At 46.1% G+C, this 20,915-nt stretch overlaps 1 protein-coding gene across 13 annotated transcripts in view; it reads right to left on the bottom strand.

The window, feature by feature from the left end:
- TRIP12 (thyroid hormone receptor interactor 12) overlaps positions 1-20,915 on the bottom strand; it is a 152,733-nt gene that overhangs the window by 90,039 nt on the left and 41,779 nt on the right. For 8 of the 13 annotated variants that reach the window (XR_006283578.1, XM_037908807.2, XM_027817368.3 and 5 more), the window contains 2 exons: positions 4,331-4,456; positions 2,546-3,345 (listed from right to left, as the gene is read on the bottom strand). Coding sequence is in view for 12 of the 13 variants with exons in the window: in XM_037908807.2 (XP_037764735.1) it covers positions 2,546-3,345; positions 4,331-4,456 (926 nt within the window). In the remaining variant the exon portion in view is untranslated. The remainder of the gene's footprint in view (positions 1-2,545; positions 3,346-4,330; positions 4,457-20,915) is intronic. The other 5 variants (XM_043521917.1, XM_043521918.1, XM_037908808.2 and 2 more) reach the window with 1 other exon arrangement.

Raw genomic sequence — 20,915 nt, 5'->3', positions numbered from 1 at the left:
CTGATACTATTTGGATCACTGATGGTGTTACAAGATGGTAGTGCTACATATAAACTTCTTAAACCCCTATATTTGCAGTCCAGAAAGATGACCAGCCTTCTGAGCCTCTCCTACTCTAGGAGAATCATGACCTGAAATTCACCACTACGGGTAGTTGTAGTAGAGAAGTGTTTTTACTTAAGTTCGTTTAACCATGCTCTGAGCAGAGTTGCACAAAGACAAGATATGCACAAGTCAGGTCTCCACTACAGTTTCCACCAAGGCAGTTACAAGTCCTAGTTTTCTTGGTGTACACTAGCCCCAGCTGGGGCAGACTACTGTAGATGGAGCAACCGTGAGTGACAGAGACACCTTAAGCTTCACTAAAATCTGATTAGTCAAACTTTGAGACACGCAGTGCAAGGTTTTGGGTTCGTTTTTTTTTGTTAAGAGCATATTGAGAAGTATAATGCATCACACAGATAATCAATTTAGGCAAGGGTTGGTCTAGAACACCAAATTGGAAAGCCACATGCAGATCAGCATTCTGGCGTTGAAGGCTCCACCTTGGTACAGCCAGTCCTCCTTGATGGGGGCAGGCTTCATCCCCTTTGATCTCAACAAAGTGCTGAAGTAAACAAGACCGAAGGTTAAGAAACATGGCTCCAGCCTTTCAGGCTTATAGCAATAGTTTAAATCAGGAGTTCTCAACCTTTTTCTTTATGAGCCCCCCCCCAAAACACGCTGCAAAAAAATCGAGGGCCCAGCAGGGGGGCCTCAGTCTCACTGGACAAGGGGTGTGGTCCCCTCTGACATAGGCATAGTTTGACTTTCAGAGGGGTGCGGGGTGGAGGGAAGAAGGGGTTGTGTGACTCAGCCTGTTTGGGTTGAGGGGGTGCAACCAAAAATTATAGCTCAAAGTGACGGGGGGAGAGAGAGAGAGAGAGAGAGAGAGAGAGAGAGAGACACACACACACACACACACACACAGTGGTCAGGTTAAAAAGGCTGAAACCTGCTCAAGAAACCAGCAGGGGGTAGCTAGGGGCTGTGTGCTGGAAGGGTAACCCCCACTACGGTTGCTGTTTCCTGAGGGTTCTGCAAGCCCTGGAGCCAGGTCACCCCACCTGGGTGGCTCTTGCTGGCTGCGCCAGCTGTCAAAGAGGGCTGGGAATAGAGCGGCAACCGCAGCCCCAGGCACCACCAGCAGGAAGAGGGGCAGACCCCGTGAAACTGGCTCACAGCCTTGGTTGAGAACCACTGGTTTAGATTACTTCTCCTGTGTTGGGGTTATCCGAATACAACCTAAAAGGGAAAGAGGTTAGGGGAATGTAGTCTAGCTGAGGAATTAGAGTAGAAATGAAGTCATTAGTTTTCCAAGACCTGCAAAGGAATTGAAGAAAATGGTAGCAGGAGCTCAATTTTAAAGGTGACCTTGCATGACCTTGATATTCTATCTAGGTTCTTATATACAACCCATCACTATAGCATTCAAGGATCTCATACTGATGAATTTATCCACAGAACTCTGCTGTGAGAAAGACTTATTATTCCCATTTTACAAATACAGAATGGAAGCAAACATTAAGATATTTCTTGTGACTTTGAGGAGGTATGTGGTAGAGTTAGAAATTTAACACAGACCACCCGAGTCCTACTACAAGCTCATAAGTCAGGTAATTATCCAATGAAGATGCAACCGAGAAGGATGCACCAAGAATCAGAGTAGAAAGACCCCAGGGCACACAATCATTGAACATTTTAAAGATCTCTACATTTTGCCTTTAAAACTTGATCAGAAGTCAACACGAAAACCTCACACAAAGTTAAATGTTCTGTATGGTAAATGTGAAGGCCTGATTTTGGTATCTTTTCATAGTAAAGTCCCAAGCTTTGAGAAAGAGTAGTAGTACCGTATTCTCATTTTGATTACACAAGGATTTTCCCCCTCCAGATATGCTTAGTTCAAAAGGAAGTTTGGGGGAGTTATATGACCGGTGCTATAAAGACGTCAGACAATCACCACAATGGTTCCTTTTGGCCTTGGAATCTATAAGAAGGTGGTCTCTAGTTTTATTTATGTTTTATGAGTCAAATGTCTGTACTTAAAAGTAAGAGAGGTACACTCATCTACCCAATACAATTCTGAAGTAGAATTCTAGGGCGGAGGGTGAGGGCCAGGGTGATTAAAAACTGGAGCTCCCGTAGTCTTTAATGGAATTTGCAGATGTTCAGTACCTCAGCATTTGGCCCTTAACTGTAATAGTCATTTTTCATCTAAAAATAAAATTTAATAGGGGAGCATTTATTAGACGTCTATACCATATACAACGAGCCAGCAAGACTGAATTTTGATCACCAAGAACAGACAAGAACTTAATCATAAGCCGATGCATTTTACCAGAGAGCTCAAAATTTACCAGAGAGCTTAGGTCTAGCGGAACTATTTTGCAGATTGCTTCAGAACCAAAACAAAAAAAAGTCTATGTAAAGTTTTTTCCAGGCTGAGTTTCAAAAATAAGACACTTCACCCTTCCAAAATAAAATAAAATATTTATCAGCTTACTTGCTAGTTTAGCCTGTAATCCTGAAGGTCCAGGTTTTGATGTCTCTGACTTTGAAGAGCCTGGTAGAGACAGTTTTGTTTTAGGCAGGCTAACTTTTGGGCTGAAGCGAGCGGCCCAGTCAAACTTTGAAGAGCCACCTGTTTTACTTGGTTCTTTATCTCGACTACTCCTTCTGGGACTGGGACTAGACGCAGAACGGGAACGCCTCGCCTTGCTCTGGTCTTTTCCTTGTTTTACTCTGGCACCCTGAGGAACTGTGGAAGAAACAGAGGCAACAGCAGAAGAGGAGGAGGATGTAGAAGCTGAAGAAGAAGAATCAGTGATGTTGCTACACCCAGCTTTGGCTGAGGTCGCCGATTTTGAAGCCAGTTTGCTGGGTTTTGCAGACCTCTCTTCAATGCCAGTTGATTCAACTGCTGTACCACTCTTTATACAAGATGAGCTCTCTGTCCTTTTCCTTTTCTGACTTCGGGAGCTACCGGTAGCTCCACCCTTTCTGGTATGAGCCTTGCTCGTTGATGGCAATTGTGCAGATTTCGACTGCTGTTCTTGGTCTAAGGGTCTTTTCTTAGATTTAGTATGTGGCTTGTTTGTTTCTGAGAAAGTTTCAGTATATTGAAGTGCTTTGGGTTTTTTAGCAGAGCTAGGGGAATTGGTCCTGTTATAATCTGGGCTAGCACTGCGTTTCACTCCTCGAGAATGGTCTTTCTTAGGCACCTGCCCCGTTTTTTGCCTTTCTGAAGTACTGACTTTGTCTGGGTCTTCTTGTGGTATTATAATTGCAGATGAACTACAGCCTCTGCAGAAGTAAGGAGAAACAAAGTTAATACAATGCTAAGTTACAAGAAACTTTACATTATTACAATAATTGAGACCAATTTATACTAATTGTTGGCATTCAAGAAAATGTAGATATATCCTAATCATTGTCCATTACAAGGTTTAAATTAAAAAGGAAAACATGCTTAGATGAAAAAGGTTGCATTCCAGATTTAAATGTCACTTTACTAGCAAGACCAAACTAAAATAAAAAAAGCTGCAAAATAAGAGCATGGAACACTGCCATCTATGGATTTTTAGGGGAGTTATGAGATGATTTTAAATACCATTTGGAGTATAGTACCTCTTGTTTCACAGATGACAACCAAAATACCTCAAGCCACTATATAAATATTTCAGAACTAAGTTCCACAAGAAACCAAGGAGTATTCAGTAATGCATAACCAGTCAACTGGATTTCAGAGAAGTGAGAATTTTTTTATAAAGTGATTGCAATTTACCTCTTATCTCAATACAGTCACATGAAATATTTCAAAACGGTTTAGTCCTCTTCAACAGGACTGAAATCCGATCTATTCTAATTTAAGGGGCAGGAAGATGAAAACGGTAAGCAAATAAGACATCACCAAGGTTCTGATCACTAAAGCAGCCCGATACCAGATCATTTTATATTTGGTTTAATATATTACAGAGTTCAGAACTGTTTGGGAAATTTGCATCTTACCCAACGTGTAGGAAAGTTTCAGTTTTCAATATATAATCCAGAGCTAGTTATGCAGAATTTGTTTTCTCCCCGTCACTGATGAAATGGCGTTTCAATTTGTGACTTTTAGTTACAATGTAATGCATGAACATTTCAGACACTGACCTACATCAGCTGACATTAAGCCTAGATTAGTAAAAACTAGATGTCAGACATTTTCGAGTCATCTAATATGGTTAGAATATTATGTACATTCTTGAAGTGCACATTACACTTGTTAACAAGAATATGAAGCAGTTACCTTTTAGAAAAGTGTCCCGTGGACTGCTCAGAAGTAGTATTAGACTGCACTTTGGGTGTCTTTGAAATAGATTTTTTACTCTCAGGAGGGCTATGTGCCTTATGTTTTGCCTGCCCTAAATGTGACCTGTCAGCAGAAAGTCAAAACAGAAAGCTATCAGGAGTCTGAGAAGTAGATAAAAGCCTGTAGGTGGAAGGTGTTTTTTTTGTACTTTATACAAAAATATATTAGTGTAAGTACAACTTCACATACTTCTTCACATCAGCCTTTCATTAAACAAGATCATACTAAAATTTATTCTTCTAAAATGTCATGTAATGTTTTGTAAAATGAAATGCACTTAGTAGTGATTTCTAACCAAATTATTTTGGGACATCTCGAATAAGACAGACATTGTAAAAAAGTTTCAAACCTAAAGAATTGTTAAGCATGACATTATCTGCAGTTATTCTGCTATGCAAGCCCATCCAATTCCCAATTATCCACTCAAGCATGAAAAACAAGACATGACCAAATAAACTTTCAAAATTAGGGCAATTTTTTTAGAACAGGGAAAAATATTAACACATCAACCTTGAATGCTTCCATGCATCAGAGCTTATCCAATAAAAGGTGTTTACAAGTTTGCCCTTTGCTGTTCAATTTCACAAATCCACCAGTAAGGGTTCTCCCATGGGCATACCTAATCCACTTACCCAAGGGCCGATAGCTAGGTTGATGGAAGAACTCTTTAGCTTTTATAAGTTATCCATAGACTGTACCATGGGGATATACTATTAGGTATATTTCATCTGCTGCATTTTACCTGTTAATGTTCATGTGCTTCCACTGTTGCTACTTTGACTTTGTAAGAGTAGACCCTATTATGCAGAATATGATATAGGAAGAGGACCAGGCTTTAAGAAAAATCACCAATAATGCTTCAGCTACTCCAGAATGTAACCTGCTTCTTCCAGTAACACAGAAGATATTCAAGTGACATAACTAGGGCCCTACCAAATTCACGACTGTGAAAAACACATCACGGACCTTGAAATCTGGTCTTGTGTGTACTTTACCCTATAAACATGCAGATTTCATGGGGGAGACCAGCATTTCTCAAATTGGGGGTCCCAACACAAAAGCAGGTAATGGGAAGGGGGCTGCAAGATTGTAGGGGGTCATGGTATTGCCCCCCTTACTTCTGTGCTTACTGCTGGCAGTGGCGCTGATTTCAGAGCTGGGTGACTCAAGAACAGTGGCTGCTGGCTGGGCACCCATCTCTGAAGGCAGCACCCTGCCAGCAGCAGTGCAGAAAGGTGCCATAATGCCATTCTTGCTTCTGCACTGCTGCTGCGGGCAGCAGCGCCGCCTTCAGAGCTAGGCTCCCAGCCAGCAGCCACCGCTCTCCGGCCACTCAGCTCTGAAGGTAGCAACATCGCCAGCAGCAGCGCAGAACTAAGGGTGACAACACCACGACCCCACTACAATAACCTTACAACCCTCTTTTGGGTCAGGACCCTACACCACCATGAAATAGCCAATTTAAATAAGCGAAATTATGAAACTTACAATTTTTTGAATCCTATGCCCATGAAATTGACCAAAATGGACTGTGAATTTGGTAGGGCCCTAGACATAACCAGTTACCCAAGAATCAGGATTTTACACATGCTATTAACTAAGCATGTCTAATTCCTGATAGTTTGCAAATTATACTGAAGTAGGGGAAGGTTAGAAATTGTGAGCGCCTCCGGCCTTGAGAAATCTAGTTCTTAAAGTTTGTTTAGACACACCAGGGCAATGGGGAGGAAAGCAGAGGAGTTATGCATTGACAGAGAGCAGCAGCTGTCCCAGCTTTAACAGGTTAATAAAGCCTTTTGACAGCTTGTTTCCAAAACCCTATAGAGAATCTACAAAAGTGATCTTACCAAGAAAACAGGCAAGCCATAAGAATAATGGACCTAAGAAAGAACAGCTATGAAACAGCTGCAAAGTCAAGAGATTATGATCCATGGACTGAAAAAGGGCGCTCTATCAGCACATAAAAAAAAGCTATTCACTTTTAAACCTGTGTAACTGTTTCCTATATGGGTTTTTGTAGCTTGTGACTAGAGGAAAATAAGTTTTAAAACTTAATGAGGAGGGGAAGGGGGGGAATCAATTGGTATTTTTAATGCAACTGATTTACCATGGCGAAGGAAGTTCCAACAGGCCACCCCAAGAGACTGTACGTTACCCTTTCAAAAGAAAGGATCCAGTAAAGTTAACTGATCTAAAGGTAATACAGTAGTGGCTCAAAGCAGGGATGCAGAAAGTGACTAAAATGAGTCCATGAACAGAATGAGCCATCAGAGTTGCTGGGACATAGAGGCCCACTATTGGAGGTGACCTTTCCATAATGTACTTTAAAGATACCTTCAGTTTGAAAGCACCATCCACGGATGTGCAGTATTTTTAATTCATGGGCAGTCAAAGCACTTAAGAAGCTGTCACAACTTGTAACATATGTGGTTGAGATGTCACAAGTGAGTTACATATACCGTATAAATCCATTTGAAAATGCCTTCTTCTAATCCCATCTCTTGTTCTCTGACATCACTGGAAGCAGGCAAGGCAAATTTGAAACTGCTCCAAGAAATCATATACAGTTTACGAAAAATATTTGAAAATTGTCTAAGATCATACATTTGTGTTTCTCCCAATTATGCTCATTCAATGATTGTGGAAAGATTAAGTGTTGGATAGTTTGAATATGAAATACCCAAAGACTGAACTGTAAGAAGACAGCTGGAAGAAAAGTTTTAGGTAGTATGGGGAGTTCAGTCTAGGAGGACTTAAGAATTTTTAGGCTGCTTTAAATTCTTCGAAGATCATGGTACCCCAGTCCACTCTATACAGAGCATTCTGCCAGCTCAGGTTTGAGCTAGCAAAGTTACAAACGGCATATGCAATGAGATTTTAAAGGGTTTTCATTTGAAAAATGAAAGATTTTAAAAGTGCACCACTTTTCTCCCCAGAAAAGGGAAGAACAGGCCCATTTAATTTCAGTTTCAATTTTTTCCACTTGGGTTCAGTTAGTATTAAATAGTTAATCTGATGTTATGGCAGTCTGATCTTAAAGGGAATTGGTTCTTCCTGGTGCACCTTAAGCCTCCACAAAGAAGAAAACTCAGTTGAATTCAGACCTGTACACACAATCAATGGTCCAAACTGGCAACTGAAAACAGTCTGCAAATGGGATTTAATTAAAAAAGGCGGCACAAAAAATTCCTAAGGCTTATTCCATAATTCAAAGCTTTCTCAGACTTGTCCCTGGGTGTTAAAAGCACTCAGTGAGAGACATCATTTCTAAGAAGGAAGAAAACGGATATCCTACCCTTCAAACCCTTGATGCTCCCATCCTCTGTAAGTACTATCAATGTCAACACTATCACTCCATGCATTGAAACTTTTCACCGCTAAATAAGAGAGATAGGCAGAATTTTAGGCAGCTTTAGACCGAATCTGAAGGTTCATACTCTGTTCCATCCTCGGTGGGGATGAATTTGCTGATGTTTCTTTAGGAATGTGTATATAGAAGAATGACACCTGGACACGGTTTCCACTGAGGGATGACCTGTGCATCTTGCATGGTGTTATAAAGGAGAAAAGGCATAACCTCACCTTAAGCCATAGTAATACACACACAATTGGGCAATATTCACAAAGTTTCATCTCAGGAGATAGCTAGCTTTCTCCTAAGCACTGTGAACAACAGCACCCCTGTTTTACAGCATTTATGGAATGGTTCACAATGGGAGATATTGGAGGGGCTTTGAAAATTAGGACCAGGATGCTTAACTCAGTCTGGAATGGCTAGGGAGCCATTTACCTATTCCTCTTTGACAATAGTCAGCATTATAAAGAAAGCATTAAGGTAGTCTAGCCAACAAGTACATGTATGAATCTTTGCTGGAAGGAAGCATATTGCTGAAATTTGAGCCCAAAGGATTGTCACCTAGACAGTTAATGGATTCTCAAAGGAGAAAAATCAACTTTCTATGGACTCTTCAGGCAAGTGTTTTTCAGTGAAGGAGAAGCAGCTGCCCATCACAAGTCTGATATTTGTAGGGTGTCAACTGAAGCCTTACTATATGACATAAGCACAAGTATAAATACGAAAGTACTAAAAATACATATAAGCACTCCTTCTGATGCACTTGCCTCAACCTGAGTTCTGTGTATCTTGTTCCATTACAAGAGAATAAAAACAAAAAGGTGCAGAGACAAAGGTAAGCAGGCCAACCCTAAGCAATTGGAACTTCCAGTATGACTCAGTACAAGCAAAAAGAACCTCCTAGGTCAATTACTCTAGAGAGCGTGACCACCTACAGTACCTTTCTGAACACTCCTAATGTGATTTTGACAAACTGCTTGCAGGCAGGGTTGTGCATCAATTTTCTCTTGCACATTCAGAGTGTTCAGTTTATTTTTTGTCATCTAATCTTTCTTACCACTTGTCTTGAAGCTGGGTATATTGGCTTAAAAACAGACTACCCCTGGTTTAGATTAAGGTCCAAATTTCTTGGTCAAGGTATAGTCACGGTCTAGACTGCCGAGAAAATAAAAAAAAATAAACTAAGTAAATAAGGAGATTTCTGGGTCTGTTCAAAAGCATCTGGCAGGCAGTCTAGATTTGACCCGTAGGCCACCTATTAACTACCCCGACCTAAACAATAGCATCCAGTCCGCCGTTACCAAGTATGTGTAAAGTGGTAGTTGCTCTGCAAAGCTGTAATCTAAGCATAAGGACTCTCCACCCAGGATGAAATAGCAACCTTGCTAGTAAGTTCAGATGCTAAAGGAATCAGTTCAGATTTGACAAAGTCAAATGTTACGAGGAATTAACCCACTATGGTTATCAAATCATTGTAGGAAGGGAGAGAAGAAGAAAAGGGACCACCAGAACAACGGAGCAGACATCTTTGCTGAACTGCACATAAATGACAATTGGATTTTTTGAGATAGAAGTCGTTTTTATTGGTTTGGGCAGAGTTCAGGAAGCCAGCAAACTCTGTAGATGAATCCTAGCTCTGACACTGAGCTCCCTATAGCTGGAAAGGCAATCTCCCCTCTACCTCATAAGAGGGGGTCAAGGATTAGTGCTTATACAGTGCTTCCAAGTAATACTCTAGTGTATGCATTACAGTAAGTTTAGCACAAAAAGCTATCTACCATTGTGTTGTGAGTTTACTTTTTCAGTCTTCCTCATAATGATCACTAGCCTTGAACAATTTTAGTGTCCAGTTTTGCTACTTCAATCTTCTCTTCTTCCAAGAGAAGATATTTAACACTGTTATTTCCATACTAATCTTTTGAGAGTTAGCTATTTATTCTTACACATTCCTTTAGGTTTCAACCAATTTAGAGTACAACAGGATTTGACACCTTGCTTTGCCTCAAACATCAGACTCTCACAAGCCTTTTTCACAGTTTAGATTATATTCCACTTGTGTTCTATTAGCTACTTTTAAGAAGTCATTCAAGCCTAAGGCCATGTCTACACTAGCAAACTTACAGTGGCACAGCTGTACTGATGCAACTGCACCACTGTAAGTAAAGGCTTGGCTACACTTGCGAGTTAGAGTACATTAAAGGAGCTCACTACCCTTCCACACTGGCAAGGCATGTAGAGCACTCCTGGTACTCCACCTCAGGGAGTGGAATAACGTTTTGTGCGCCCCTGCTGGAGCACCGCGGCGCCAGTGTGGACGCCCTGGTCTGTTAGTGCGCTCTGATCGGCCTCCAAAAGTATCCCACAATGCCTGTTCTAGCCACTCTGGTCATCACTTTGAGCTCTACTGTCCTGCCCTCAGGTGACCAACCATCAGACCCGCCCTTTAATTTCTCTGGGAATTTTGAAAATCCCCTTCCTGTTTGCTCAGCCAGGTGTGGAGTGCTCTCAGCAAATCTTTCCACGTGACCATGCCTCCACATGCCAGGCGATCCCCAGTATGGACCAATGGCTAGGTGCTTGACCTCCGTGTTGGGGGGGGAGGGGGAGGGGAAGAAGAGGGGGAATGCTGTCCAGTCCCAGCTGCGCTCCAGGCATAGGAATTACGATACCGTCGAGCAGATATCAAAGGACATGATGGAAAGGGGCCATGACCAGGACGCACTGCAGTGCAGGGTTAAAGTGAAGGCGCTGCAGAAAGCCTACCGCAAAGCCTGTGAGGCAAACAGATGCTCCAGTTCTGCCCCTGCGACCTGACGTTTCTACAAAGAGCTGGACGTGATACTTGGGGGCAACCCCACCTCCACTCAGGAGTACCACAATGGACACTCCAGAGCCCAGTTCTACAAGGCATGAGGAGGAACAGCAGCCAAGCAGGAGCAAGAGTGCTGAGGCAGAGGAAGACACCCTAGAATCCCTAGATGCATGCAGTCAGGAGCTGTTCTCTAGCCAAGAGGAAGGTAGCCAGTCGCGGTGGCCGGTGCTTGGGGAAGGACAAACACCAGAGGAGTTCCCAGTAAGCGGCTTTTATTTTGGGAAGGAAATTATTCGGTGCAGGCTCTTGGGGCGAGGAGGGTTATGGCTGCATTCATGCCTAGATGTGGAATAGGGCATTGATGTGCTCTCTCACATCCCAGTAATCGGCCTCAGTGATCTCTTCAAAGGTCTCATTCAGAACTTGGGCAATGCGTTTGTGCAGGTTTCTCGGGAGAGCCACTGTGGTCCTTGTCCCAGTAAGGCTAACTTGTCCGCACTACTGTGCCATGAAGAGCGGGGGGACCATTGCTGCACACAGGCAAACTGCATATGGGCCAGGGAGGAAGCCGCACTGCGCTAGAAGACCCTCCCTTGCTTCCCAGGTCACCCTCAGCAGCGAGCTATCTTCCAGGATGAACTCCTGTGGAAAATGTGAGGACAATGTTCAGTATAGGGGCCTCCGCCACTGTTGGCTCTCCCCAAGGCACAGAAACCCAGAGGACAGTACAGCCATGAAACAATCAGTTATGCTGGACATTGTACTTACTCACCATTTTGGGGCTCCTGTGGGTTATGTGCACTCGCTCTGGGATGGGCAAATTATGCTATTGTGGAGACTGTGCTTCCCCTTAAGTACGAGGGAATCATTGCTCTATCTGGTGTGAACAATGCTGTCTCTGCTAAGTGTTGCATTTTACCTTTACAGATGCAACCTTCAGATATCAGCCATCCGTGTTATCACTGGCCGAAAGACTCCAAAGAATCAGAAAGAGGCCACGTAGAAGCAAGGAAGACATGCTGCATGAAGTAATGCAGCATTCAAATAATGAAAATCAAAAAGTGCAGGAGTGGCGGGACAGCGAAAGGAGGATCCGCCAGCAGAATGAGGAGCGCCGGCACAAAAGCCCAGTGCTCTGGCAGCAAAGCACAGATGGGCTGATGAGCATAATGGCGCGCCAAGCAGACTATCCAGGCGCTCACAGCCATACAGGCGGAGCACTACCGCGCCCGTGCCCACCCCCCTCCCACGCAGACCTTGTCCCAAAACTTTCGCTTGTGCCCCCATGTCATCTCCAACCCACTTTCCCCAACATCTGGGTTCTTACCGCCACCAGCTGCCTCCAACACCTTTAGCTTCACCACCCAGCCCTGAAAACTATGATCAGTGTCTACAGGAAGTGAAGAGTACTCCCTTCTGAATGTTCTTGGGATTATGTAGTCACTGGACTGGTGGTCCATGAGACCTAGGACCACAACTCATACTCATCTGATACCTCAGGGGGAGATACATCCATTACATGGTTGGCTGAAGTCCATGTTGGTGAACTCTGGCTAACAATGTTATATACGTGTAAACTTGTATCTGGTGCAGAAATCTCAAGCAGGTTCTTACTGTGGTTGATGGATTCCTTTTGATATTGGTAATTACTGTCTGAATAGAGTGAAGCCTGTTCTTGGGAAGACATACTTTTGCAGATTTGGAGTGGATAACTACTCCTATGAACAAATCACTTGGGAGACTTTTGTAATCTACCTTGATGCCCAGCTGCCTGAACAGGTGAAGGACAGATCAGAGCTGTCCTGATGAAGTTTGCCTTTGACCATCCAAAATAGATCTGGGTATATGTGAACGCCCTACCTCTTCAAATATGTAGCCACTATAGCTAGGCATTTCTTTCCTATCTCAGGGCTGTGGAGAGCATAAATGGCAGAGCTTTGTATGGTATTGGTAGCACTTGGAATAAAGAGGACTAATGGAGAATATGATAGAGGTCTAAGTTAGTAAGGAAGTGTAAATTACTCCTTCTCAGAACACAGGGCCCAGGGATCACCAAATGAAAATTAATAGACAGCAAGTTTAAAAAACAAAAGGAAGTATTTCTTCACACAATGCACAGTCAACCTGTGGAATTCCTTGTTAGAGGATGTAGTGAAGGCCAAGACTAGATAAGTTCATGGAGGACAGGGCTATTAGTCAGGATGGGCAGGGATGGTGTCCCCAGCCTTTGTTTGCCAGAAACTGGGAATGGATCACTTGATGATTATCTGCTCTGTTCATTCCCTCTGGGGCACCTGGCATCAGCCACTGTTGGAAGACAGGATACAGGGCTAGACGGACCTTTGATCTGACCCAGTATGGCAGTTCTTATGTTCTTAATAATTGGGTCCTACTATAAATCCCAGATACTTCCATATTCCAATTCATCTGGCACACAGGAAGTATAAGCCTTTGAGGAAGAGCTACAAGCCAGTCTTGAACCTGAAGGGATGATTCACAGGATGGCAAAGCTTGCCTCAGTCTGAGACTGCATATATTTGTTCAATACTCAGTCTCCTTAGGTACAGAGTAGGACACAGACACCTATTTTTCTGCAGAATAAGGAGATACCAGTATATTGAGTATATGGAGCCTCTTATTGCTTCTTGTCTTGGCCTGGAAGCTATTTCTTTTAAGTTTTTCATGAGTAGGGTCCCTAAAGAGTGACAGGCAAGAGGGGTAGGTAGGGACGAGAACTGAAATTGGAGGAATTAGCCTTGACAGTTTGCAGTACCCATCTGTCAGTCAACATCGCACTCCAAGCACAAAGGGGGAAAAGCCAGCATCCCAATGTTAGGTATGAGAATGGCTCTGGTCTTATCTGAGCATGGATCCTGCTTCAAACCTGCTGCCTGGAAGCAGATGAAGACTGGCCAGCAACTGAGGAAAACGACTGCCACCTCTGAGAGAATGACAACTTTTTTCCTAGGTGGAAACCCACAGAACAGTTGCTAAGGGTAGGTGGGAATCTTCTCTGGTTTTCCCTTGATATCTACAAAGTGTGTAATCTGGGGTTCAGGTGGAGCTGGGCAGTGAGCTAAGTGCAGCCCTGTAATCTTAAGAAACTGAACACATGGTCAATGCATGTGCTTAATAGGTCTGTAACCTTAAAGGGTAGAGTCCTCAAGTGTTCTTTCCACCACACTAGGGATGTCAGATTTTTAGCCATGATGCTCTGTGCATAATTACTGCAGTGGCCATGGACCTAGCCAGTGTCTGATGCATCCATGGCTGCCTGTAGAGATTTTGCAGCAGAATTCAATCTTTGCCATTGATGGTTTTCAACTCTGCTCTGGATTCCTGAAGGACATTGGCTAGAAAGGAGATAATGTTACCAACTTGGAGAGGGTACTTTGTAAACAAGGCCTGATATATTGGTATTTGTAGCTGGAATGATGCTGACCAAGAAGCCACTTCTAAAAAGATTATTTCTTAGGGTCGTTGTTTCTGGGGTCCTTTCAGACTGTAGTCTTCTCATTGACTGGAAAAACCACTAATGAATCTGGTATTATGCAGGTGTAAGATTGGCCAACCTCTTATGGGGTACTGAGTGGAGAACAAAGTTACAAGCACTGTTACCAGATATTAGTTGGTTCATCCTCAATAATTGGTAGTGGTATTCTGGCAGGAGTGGAAGAATGCAAAGTATCAAAAAGTTAGTAATCTTTATCTTCCATCATCGAAGTCTCTATTTCAAGGGTCTAAGTTCTTTCAGAAACTCCTGGAAGCCTCCATAGTCAGGAGTCGAAGAAAGTGACATCAGGAGAATATGACAGGTCATTGGGAGGCGATGAAAGGCATTGCTCAAAAGGCTCAAGACCAACCTATTCCTCCTTTGCCAGCTGTTCTTGTTCATTGAGATAATGGTCTGGCAAATGGTGCTGAACGGACATGAGCAACACATCTCAAAGAGCCACCGTTACGAACAGTTTTTTTCTTTGAGTGCTTGCTCATATCGATTCCATTCTAGGTGACTCACAAGTAGTATCTGTGGAGGTGGGCTTGGTGTTCACACCTTAGCGGCTTGCAGTACTGTTCTACTGAAGCCAGCATCATCCTGGGCCTGCTGGCTAAGCATTTAGTGGGACACAAAGGTATGGACCGATGACCAGATGGCTGCCCTACAGATGTCCTGAATAGGCACTTGGGCCAGAGAAGCTGCCAAAGAGGCCTGCACCCTGGTAGAGTGGGCAGTGACAAATCACTGGGGGCTGCACCTTCGCTTGATCATAACAAAGCAAATGCAGGCAGTGATCCAAGAAGAAAATTATTTGAGCGGATACAGGGTGACCTTTCGTCCTGTTGGCCACAGCGACGAATAATTGCATCGTCTTACAGAATGGTTTGGTTCTGCCAATGTAGAAGGCCAGAGCCCTCCTGATGTCCAAGGCCTGTAGCCTGCACTCCTCCTCTGACTTATGCAGCTTCGGAAGGAAGCCAGACTGGTAAATAAATGTCTTTGCTCAAATGAAACAGAGACTACATTGGGAAGAAAGGCTGGCTGCGGTCTTAACTGGACCTTGTCCTTGAAGACCGTGTAAGGAGGTTCCGAGGTGAGTGCCCAAATCTCAGATACCTGGGGCGGGCTGACGTCACCACAACCAGGAACATGACCTTCCAGAAGAGAACAGGAAGCTAGAGGCTTGAAGTGGAGACCTGTGAGCCACAACAGCACCAGATTCAAGTCCCAGGGAGGAACAAGATCCCTGGTATGTGGGTAAAGGCTCTCCAGGCCCTTAAGGAATTTGGCAGTGATACCTTGAGAGAAAACTGACCTGCCCTCGAGTGGCAGGTGGAAGGCTGAGATGGCTGTGAGATGGACTTTGACCTATGAGAGCAACAAGCCCTGGTGCTTGAGATGCAGGAGGTAGTCTAGAATGAGTTTCAATGAAGCTCGCTCAGGACGAACAGCTTTATCTGCCATCCAGCAGGTGAACGGCTTCCATTTGGCCAGGTGGGTCACTTTGGTGGAGTGCTTTCTACTTCTCAACTGGACTCTCTGGACCTCGGTTGAGCACTGCCCCTCCTATACATTTAGCCACACAGCAGCCAAGCTGTCAGATGCAGTGCCGCTAGGCTTGGGTCCAGAAGACTACTGGGGTTCTGAGCGGCAGCTGGAATGGGGTCACCACCAAGAGGTCCAGCAGAGTGCTGAACCAGTGTTGGCATGGCCATGCTGGCACTAGGAGGATGGCATTCACTCTGTCCTGCTTATTCTTCATGAGGACCCTGGTCAGCAATGGCACCGGAGCGGAGGAATATATCAGAGCCCCTGACCATGGAGCAGGAAGGCGGCTGACAGGGATCCTCTGTCCATACCCTGAAACAAGCAGAAAAAAAAAAGTGGCATTTCCTGTTCTGCCTAGATGCAAATAGGTCCATCCAGGGAGTTGCCCACTTGTGGAAGGTAGAACTGACCACCACTGGGTGAGGGGATCACTTATGGTGAGATAAGGAAGTCCTGCTGAGGCGGTCTGCCCAAGCATTTTTGGCCCCTGGGAGGTGAGAGGCTATGGAACGTCTGTGCTGCAGACAGACATTCCAGAGCTGGAGAGCTTCTCAGCAGAGGGCAGACAATCTGGCTCTGCCCTGCCTGTTGATATAGAAGACTCTGGCCGTGTCATCCATCAGGACCTGACTCACCATGCCTTCTATGTGAGGCAGAAAGGCTTGGGAGGCTAGGTGAACTGCCTTGCGTTCCCAGATGTTGATGTGCAGGGACCAACTGTGACTGGACCAACAACCTTGCGAATGGAGATTGCCCAGATGGTCTCCACGTCCTAGGTCCAAATTGTCAGATACAAAAGAGAATCACCAACGAGACTGGGGACACGAAGGGGACTCCTCCCAGCACCAACATGGGATCTTGCCCTCCAGGTGAGAGGCCATAGTATGCTGTCAGGAATCCTGGTCCATGCTGTGCTGACTGGGGGACACAGACCGACCCCAGCCACGCGTATAGGGACCGGAGACAGAGTCACGTATGCCAGACCACAAATGCATGCTGCCATGTGACCTAACAGTCCCAGGCATGTGAGAGTGGTGGTGAGCAGTTGGGCATGCAGAGATGGGATGAGGTCCACCATAACTTGGAATAGAGTCTCAGGGAGGAAGGCTCTGACCAGAGTAGAGTACCACCCTGATCAGTGAAATGCATTGTACTGGAATTAGGGTTGATTTCTCATTATTAGGCCCAGGCCATAACAGGTGGAACAGACCAGATGAAGATGCCTCCACACCTGATCCGAGGACCGGCCCCTTATCAACCAATCGTTGAAGTACAGGTAGATTTGGACTCCCCGACATTGCAGGTAAGCGACCACTGACACTATACACTTTGTGAACACTCTTTGGGCCAACAAGAGACCAAAGGGCATCGCCATGAACTGGAAATAGCACTGGCCTAGCATGAAGTGGAGGAAGCACCGGTGCCCTGGGAAAATGGAAATATGCTTTCTTTAAATCAAGGGCGGCATACCAGTCTCCCAGATCCAGGGAGAGGATGATGGAGGCCAGGGAGACCATGCGAAACTTCGACATCTTGAGAGACTTGAGGCAATACAGGGCTAGAATAGGTCTGAGGCCCCCTTTTGCCTTCGGAACTAGGAAGTAGCAGTAAAAGAATCCTTTTCTTTTCGTGTTCCATGGAACCCCTTCCACTGCCCCCAAGTGCAGGAGGTTTTTGACTTCCTGAACGAGGAGTTGCTCGTGAGAATGATACCTGAAGAGGGACAGAAGGGGGCTGGAAGGGTTGGTCGGCTATAAATTTCAGGGCATACCCCGACAAAACTGTGTCGAGCACCCAGCGGTCCGAGGGGCTATGCGGCCAGGCCGACCAGAAAGGTTGGAGGTGGTTGAGGAAGACAGGGAGCAGATCTGGTGCACTGACTGGGGCACCGTCCTCAGGCACACCCCCAAAATGACTGCTTTTGGTTGCCTTGGTCCCTGAAAGGAGTAGGCTGGGCAGGGAGACGAAAGGACCACTAGTGGTGTCGCTTAAAACCAGTCTGTCCTTCTTGTAGGAGCTGGACCGAGGAGCACCCCAAGGTCTCGACGACAGGGGGCAGAACAGCTTTCTAGCCTGCTGAGGAGTATGCAGGCCCAAGGAGCGGAGGGTGGCCAAGAAGTCTTTAAGGCCATGGAGCCTTGCATCAGTTAGCTTGGAGAATAGCCCCGTTCCCTTGAAAGGGAAGTCCTGGAGGACAGTTTGCATCTCCTGGGACAGCCCAGAGGTCTGTAACCAGGAGCTGCACCTCATAGCTATCACAGAGGCTACCACCTTAGATGGCAAGTCCTTGACATCCCAGACCATCTGGAGGGCACCTCTAGCCACAGGCTTGCCCTATTCTGGCAAGGTGACAAATTCCTGAGCCCGATCATCAGCAAGTTCAAGGAGAGCCTCCCACAGGGAGTCCCACAGGTTTAAATTGTACACCAGACCCTCACTAGAATGTGGAATTTGGGATCCATGCGCGATACCAAATTAACGCAGGGACCGCGTTAAAATGAATTGCAATTAAAGTAATTAAATTTGGGATCCATGGCCGCGACCATGTTATATGCAAGTTCCCACTATATAGATGTGCGTTGTAGCGAGCATCAGGTGTATCAGCTAAGTAGGGCCTGATGGTTAGATACCCTAAATCGGAGGCTGACTGTTGAATAAATCTTTCTGCCAAATAATTCCAGCCTCTTGGCATCTCTATTCTTGGGGGTGCCACTAGCCTGGCCCTCTAGTTGACAGCAGACACGATCTGAGATCCTGTGGGAGGGTGCATGTACAGGTATTCAACCCCCTTTGTGGGGACATAGTACTTCTTTTTCATCTTCTTGGATGCGGGCAGAATGGAAGATGGGGTCTGCCATACAGACTTGGCAATTTTCAGGACTCCTGGGTGAATGGGCCACGCGACCAGGGCTGAGGCAGAGGAGAGGATGACACTGAAGCGGTTCAACTCCTCAGCTACCTCCTCGACCTCCAAACTCAGGTTGGCAGCCACCCTCTGCTATTGGTTTGTGAGTGCCCCATCACCACCTCGTCTGGGGACAACAAGGACAACTTCACTGCTAGAGGGTGGTGTCCCTTGCTCAACTGGGAACTGCTCTGTGGCCTCTAGGGCCTCCTGTGAAGTTGCTTCGGACGCTGCAGCACGCCCCAACTCCAGTGCCAGCTGCACTGGGGGTAGCCTGTCCAATGCAGCCTGGGAGGAGCGGTGGGAGCATGGTGCCAGCATAACATGTACATCCCAAGGGTTCCAGGGATGTACCACTGGGCAGGCCATTGCTGTTGACCACATGCTGGTGCCGCAGGTGTCTTGGTGGGTTCCTGCCTAGGAGACTATTCACTCTGGAGGGGCGGGGCGGCTGAACCGGCCCTCCAACCCAGACCACTGTCCTTCTGGTGACCACGGTGGGGCTGTCTAAGCCTGAGTCTTTCAACTGACCCTCATTGGTGACTGGTATGGAGGCAGCCAGGACTGGTGGCTGCCCAAAGAATGGTACTGGGACCCCAGTGACTGGTGCCACGACCAGGAACGGTCCCATACTGGAGGCGACTGATGCCTGGGAGATCTGCAAGGCGATGGCAATCAGCACCTTGGCGATCTCTGGTGGGAGGACTGACAGTACCATGAATACAGGGATTAGCGTCGTGACTCCGGAGTCCCATGTCAATGCATTCTCGTTGGTGGGGACTGTCGCACAGGAGATCTGGGCCTCCTGGCCGGAGACCGAGGCTGCGGTACCAGGATCCTTGGCCAAGGGGAATGACGCCTGCAGTCCAGGGACGGCAACACTCCACTGCCTTCAGGGGCAGTCCCATAATTGACTTGATAGTCAGTACCGGTGTCTTGGCAGGATCCGCCATACGGCCAGGTTGGCCTAACTGTTCTTTGGCCACCGGGCCCACTTCACGCGCAGATGGTCCTGTGATGGGCCAGTACCCCTACCCCTGGAGTCGGAAGCTGGTCCCTCCCTTGGCTAGGCGGTCCGACCATAACGGTACCCCTAAGAGCCTCCACAGGGAGCATGAGGTCTAACACAGGTCCTTTGCCTGAAGTTCCCTTCTTGTGTGGTGCATGCGGACCATTCGGCTTAGACCGCTTCTTTGGTACCGGTGAGGGGGAACAGCGCCGGGCAGAGTCCGCTGCTGGCGGAGCACTGCATGCCAATGCTGAAGTATTGGGCATGGAGTCAGAGTGCAAGGGCTCCGATGCTGGGTGCAGATCAGCCTCCATGAGGAGGGCCCTAAATCAAACGTCCCACTCCGAGTCCAGGAATGAACATTTTTGCAGATCTGGCACTTTTTCTATGCACGTTCCTGGGGGAGTCGCAACAGCTATCGTGAGGGTCACTGATGGGCATCAGCTGGCTGCACTCTGAACATGGCTTGAAGCCTGGGAAGTGGGGCATGCCTGACTCTGGGACAAAGTCCCAGCCGGGACTCTAACTACTAACCTACTATTAAAACACTTAACGGCTAACTAATCACTCAACTAATCTCAAAGGAGAATGATCTGAACAGTGAAGAATCGCTAATGCTCTTGCTAAGACAGATCAGGAGCTCCAACCAACCGTCAAGGGCAGTAAGAAGGAACTGAGAGGCGTAGGGCCAGTGGCACCTGATATACCGCCACATGAGCGCAGCACTCCAGAGGGTACCACAGCGGGCCCTTATTGATACGCTACAGCAAATATGTCCAAAAACTGTGCACGTGGTCTCGCGCACACCTAGAATGGAACAGACATGAGAAAGCACTCGAACTTCCTATTGTTTTTGACCAGTGGGATGCAGGGTACCTCCTGGATGTAGGTCCCTAGTACATCCCACAGGGTCAAGGTGGAATATTATAGGGATACGGCTGGTTCCAATATGACTGACCAGGCCATTGTTATGCCTGAAGAGGATGAGACAAAGCTCTGAAATTCAAGTCCCTGGTCTGCAGAGAGGCTCTCTCATTGATTAATGTGATCAAAGAGGAAGTTTCCCTGATAAAGTGGGGGAGAAAGTGTGCCCTGGTGAAGGAGACAAGGCGTAAGCTCCCTGCAGAGGCGATACTCTAAATTTAAAAGGTACCAAGAAACCAGAACTAGGACATCAGTGCCAGAAACATAGCAACCTCTTCGCACACTGAAATCAGCCAGTACCATTAAGGCTTCTATTACCCATGCTGATGTCAGTACTAGTACCAATGTTGATACCGGTGGTTCAAGGTCACCAGAATGGTCAGGTATAGGTACTGAAAAGGTCTTGTACCTTTTCAATACAGAGCCACAGACTGAGAAAGCATCACATCTCCTTGTTGAATGAGGCAGCT

This window comes from Chelonia mydas, chromosome 9, assembly GCF_015237465.2.
Source record: "Chelonia mydas isolate rCheMyd1 chromosome 9, rCheMyd1.pri.v2, whole genome shotgun sequence".
NCBI classification, from domain to species: Eukaryota; Metazoa; Chordata; order Testudines; family Cheloniidae; genus Chelonia; species Chelonia mydas.
Note: the sequence above shows the minus strand (reverse complement) of the source record. Positions and strands in the feature narration are given on the sequence as shown.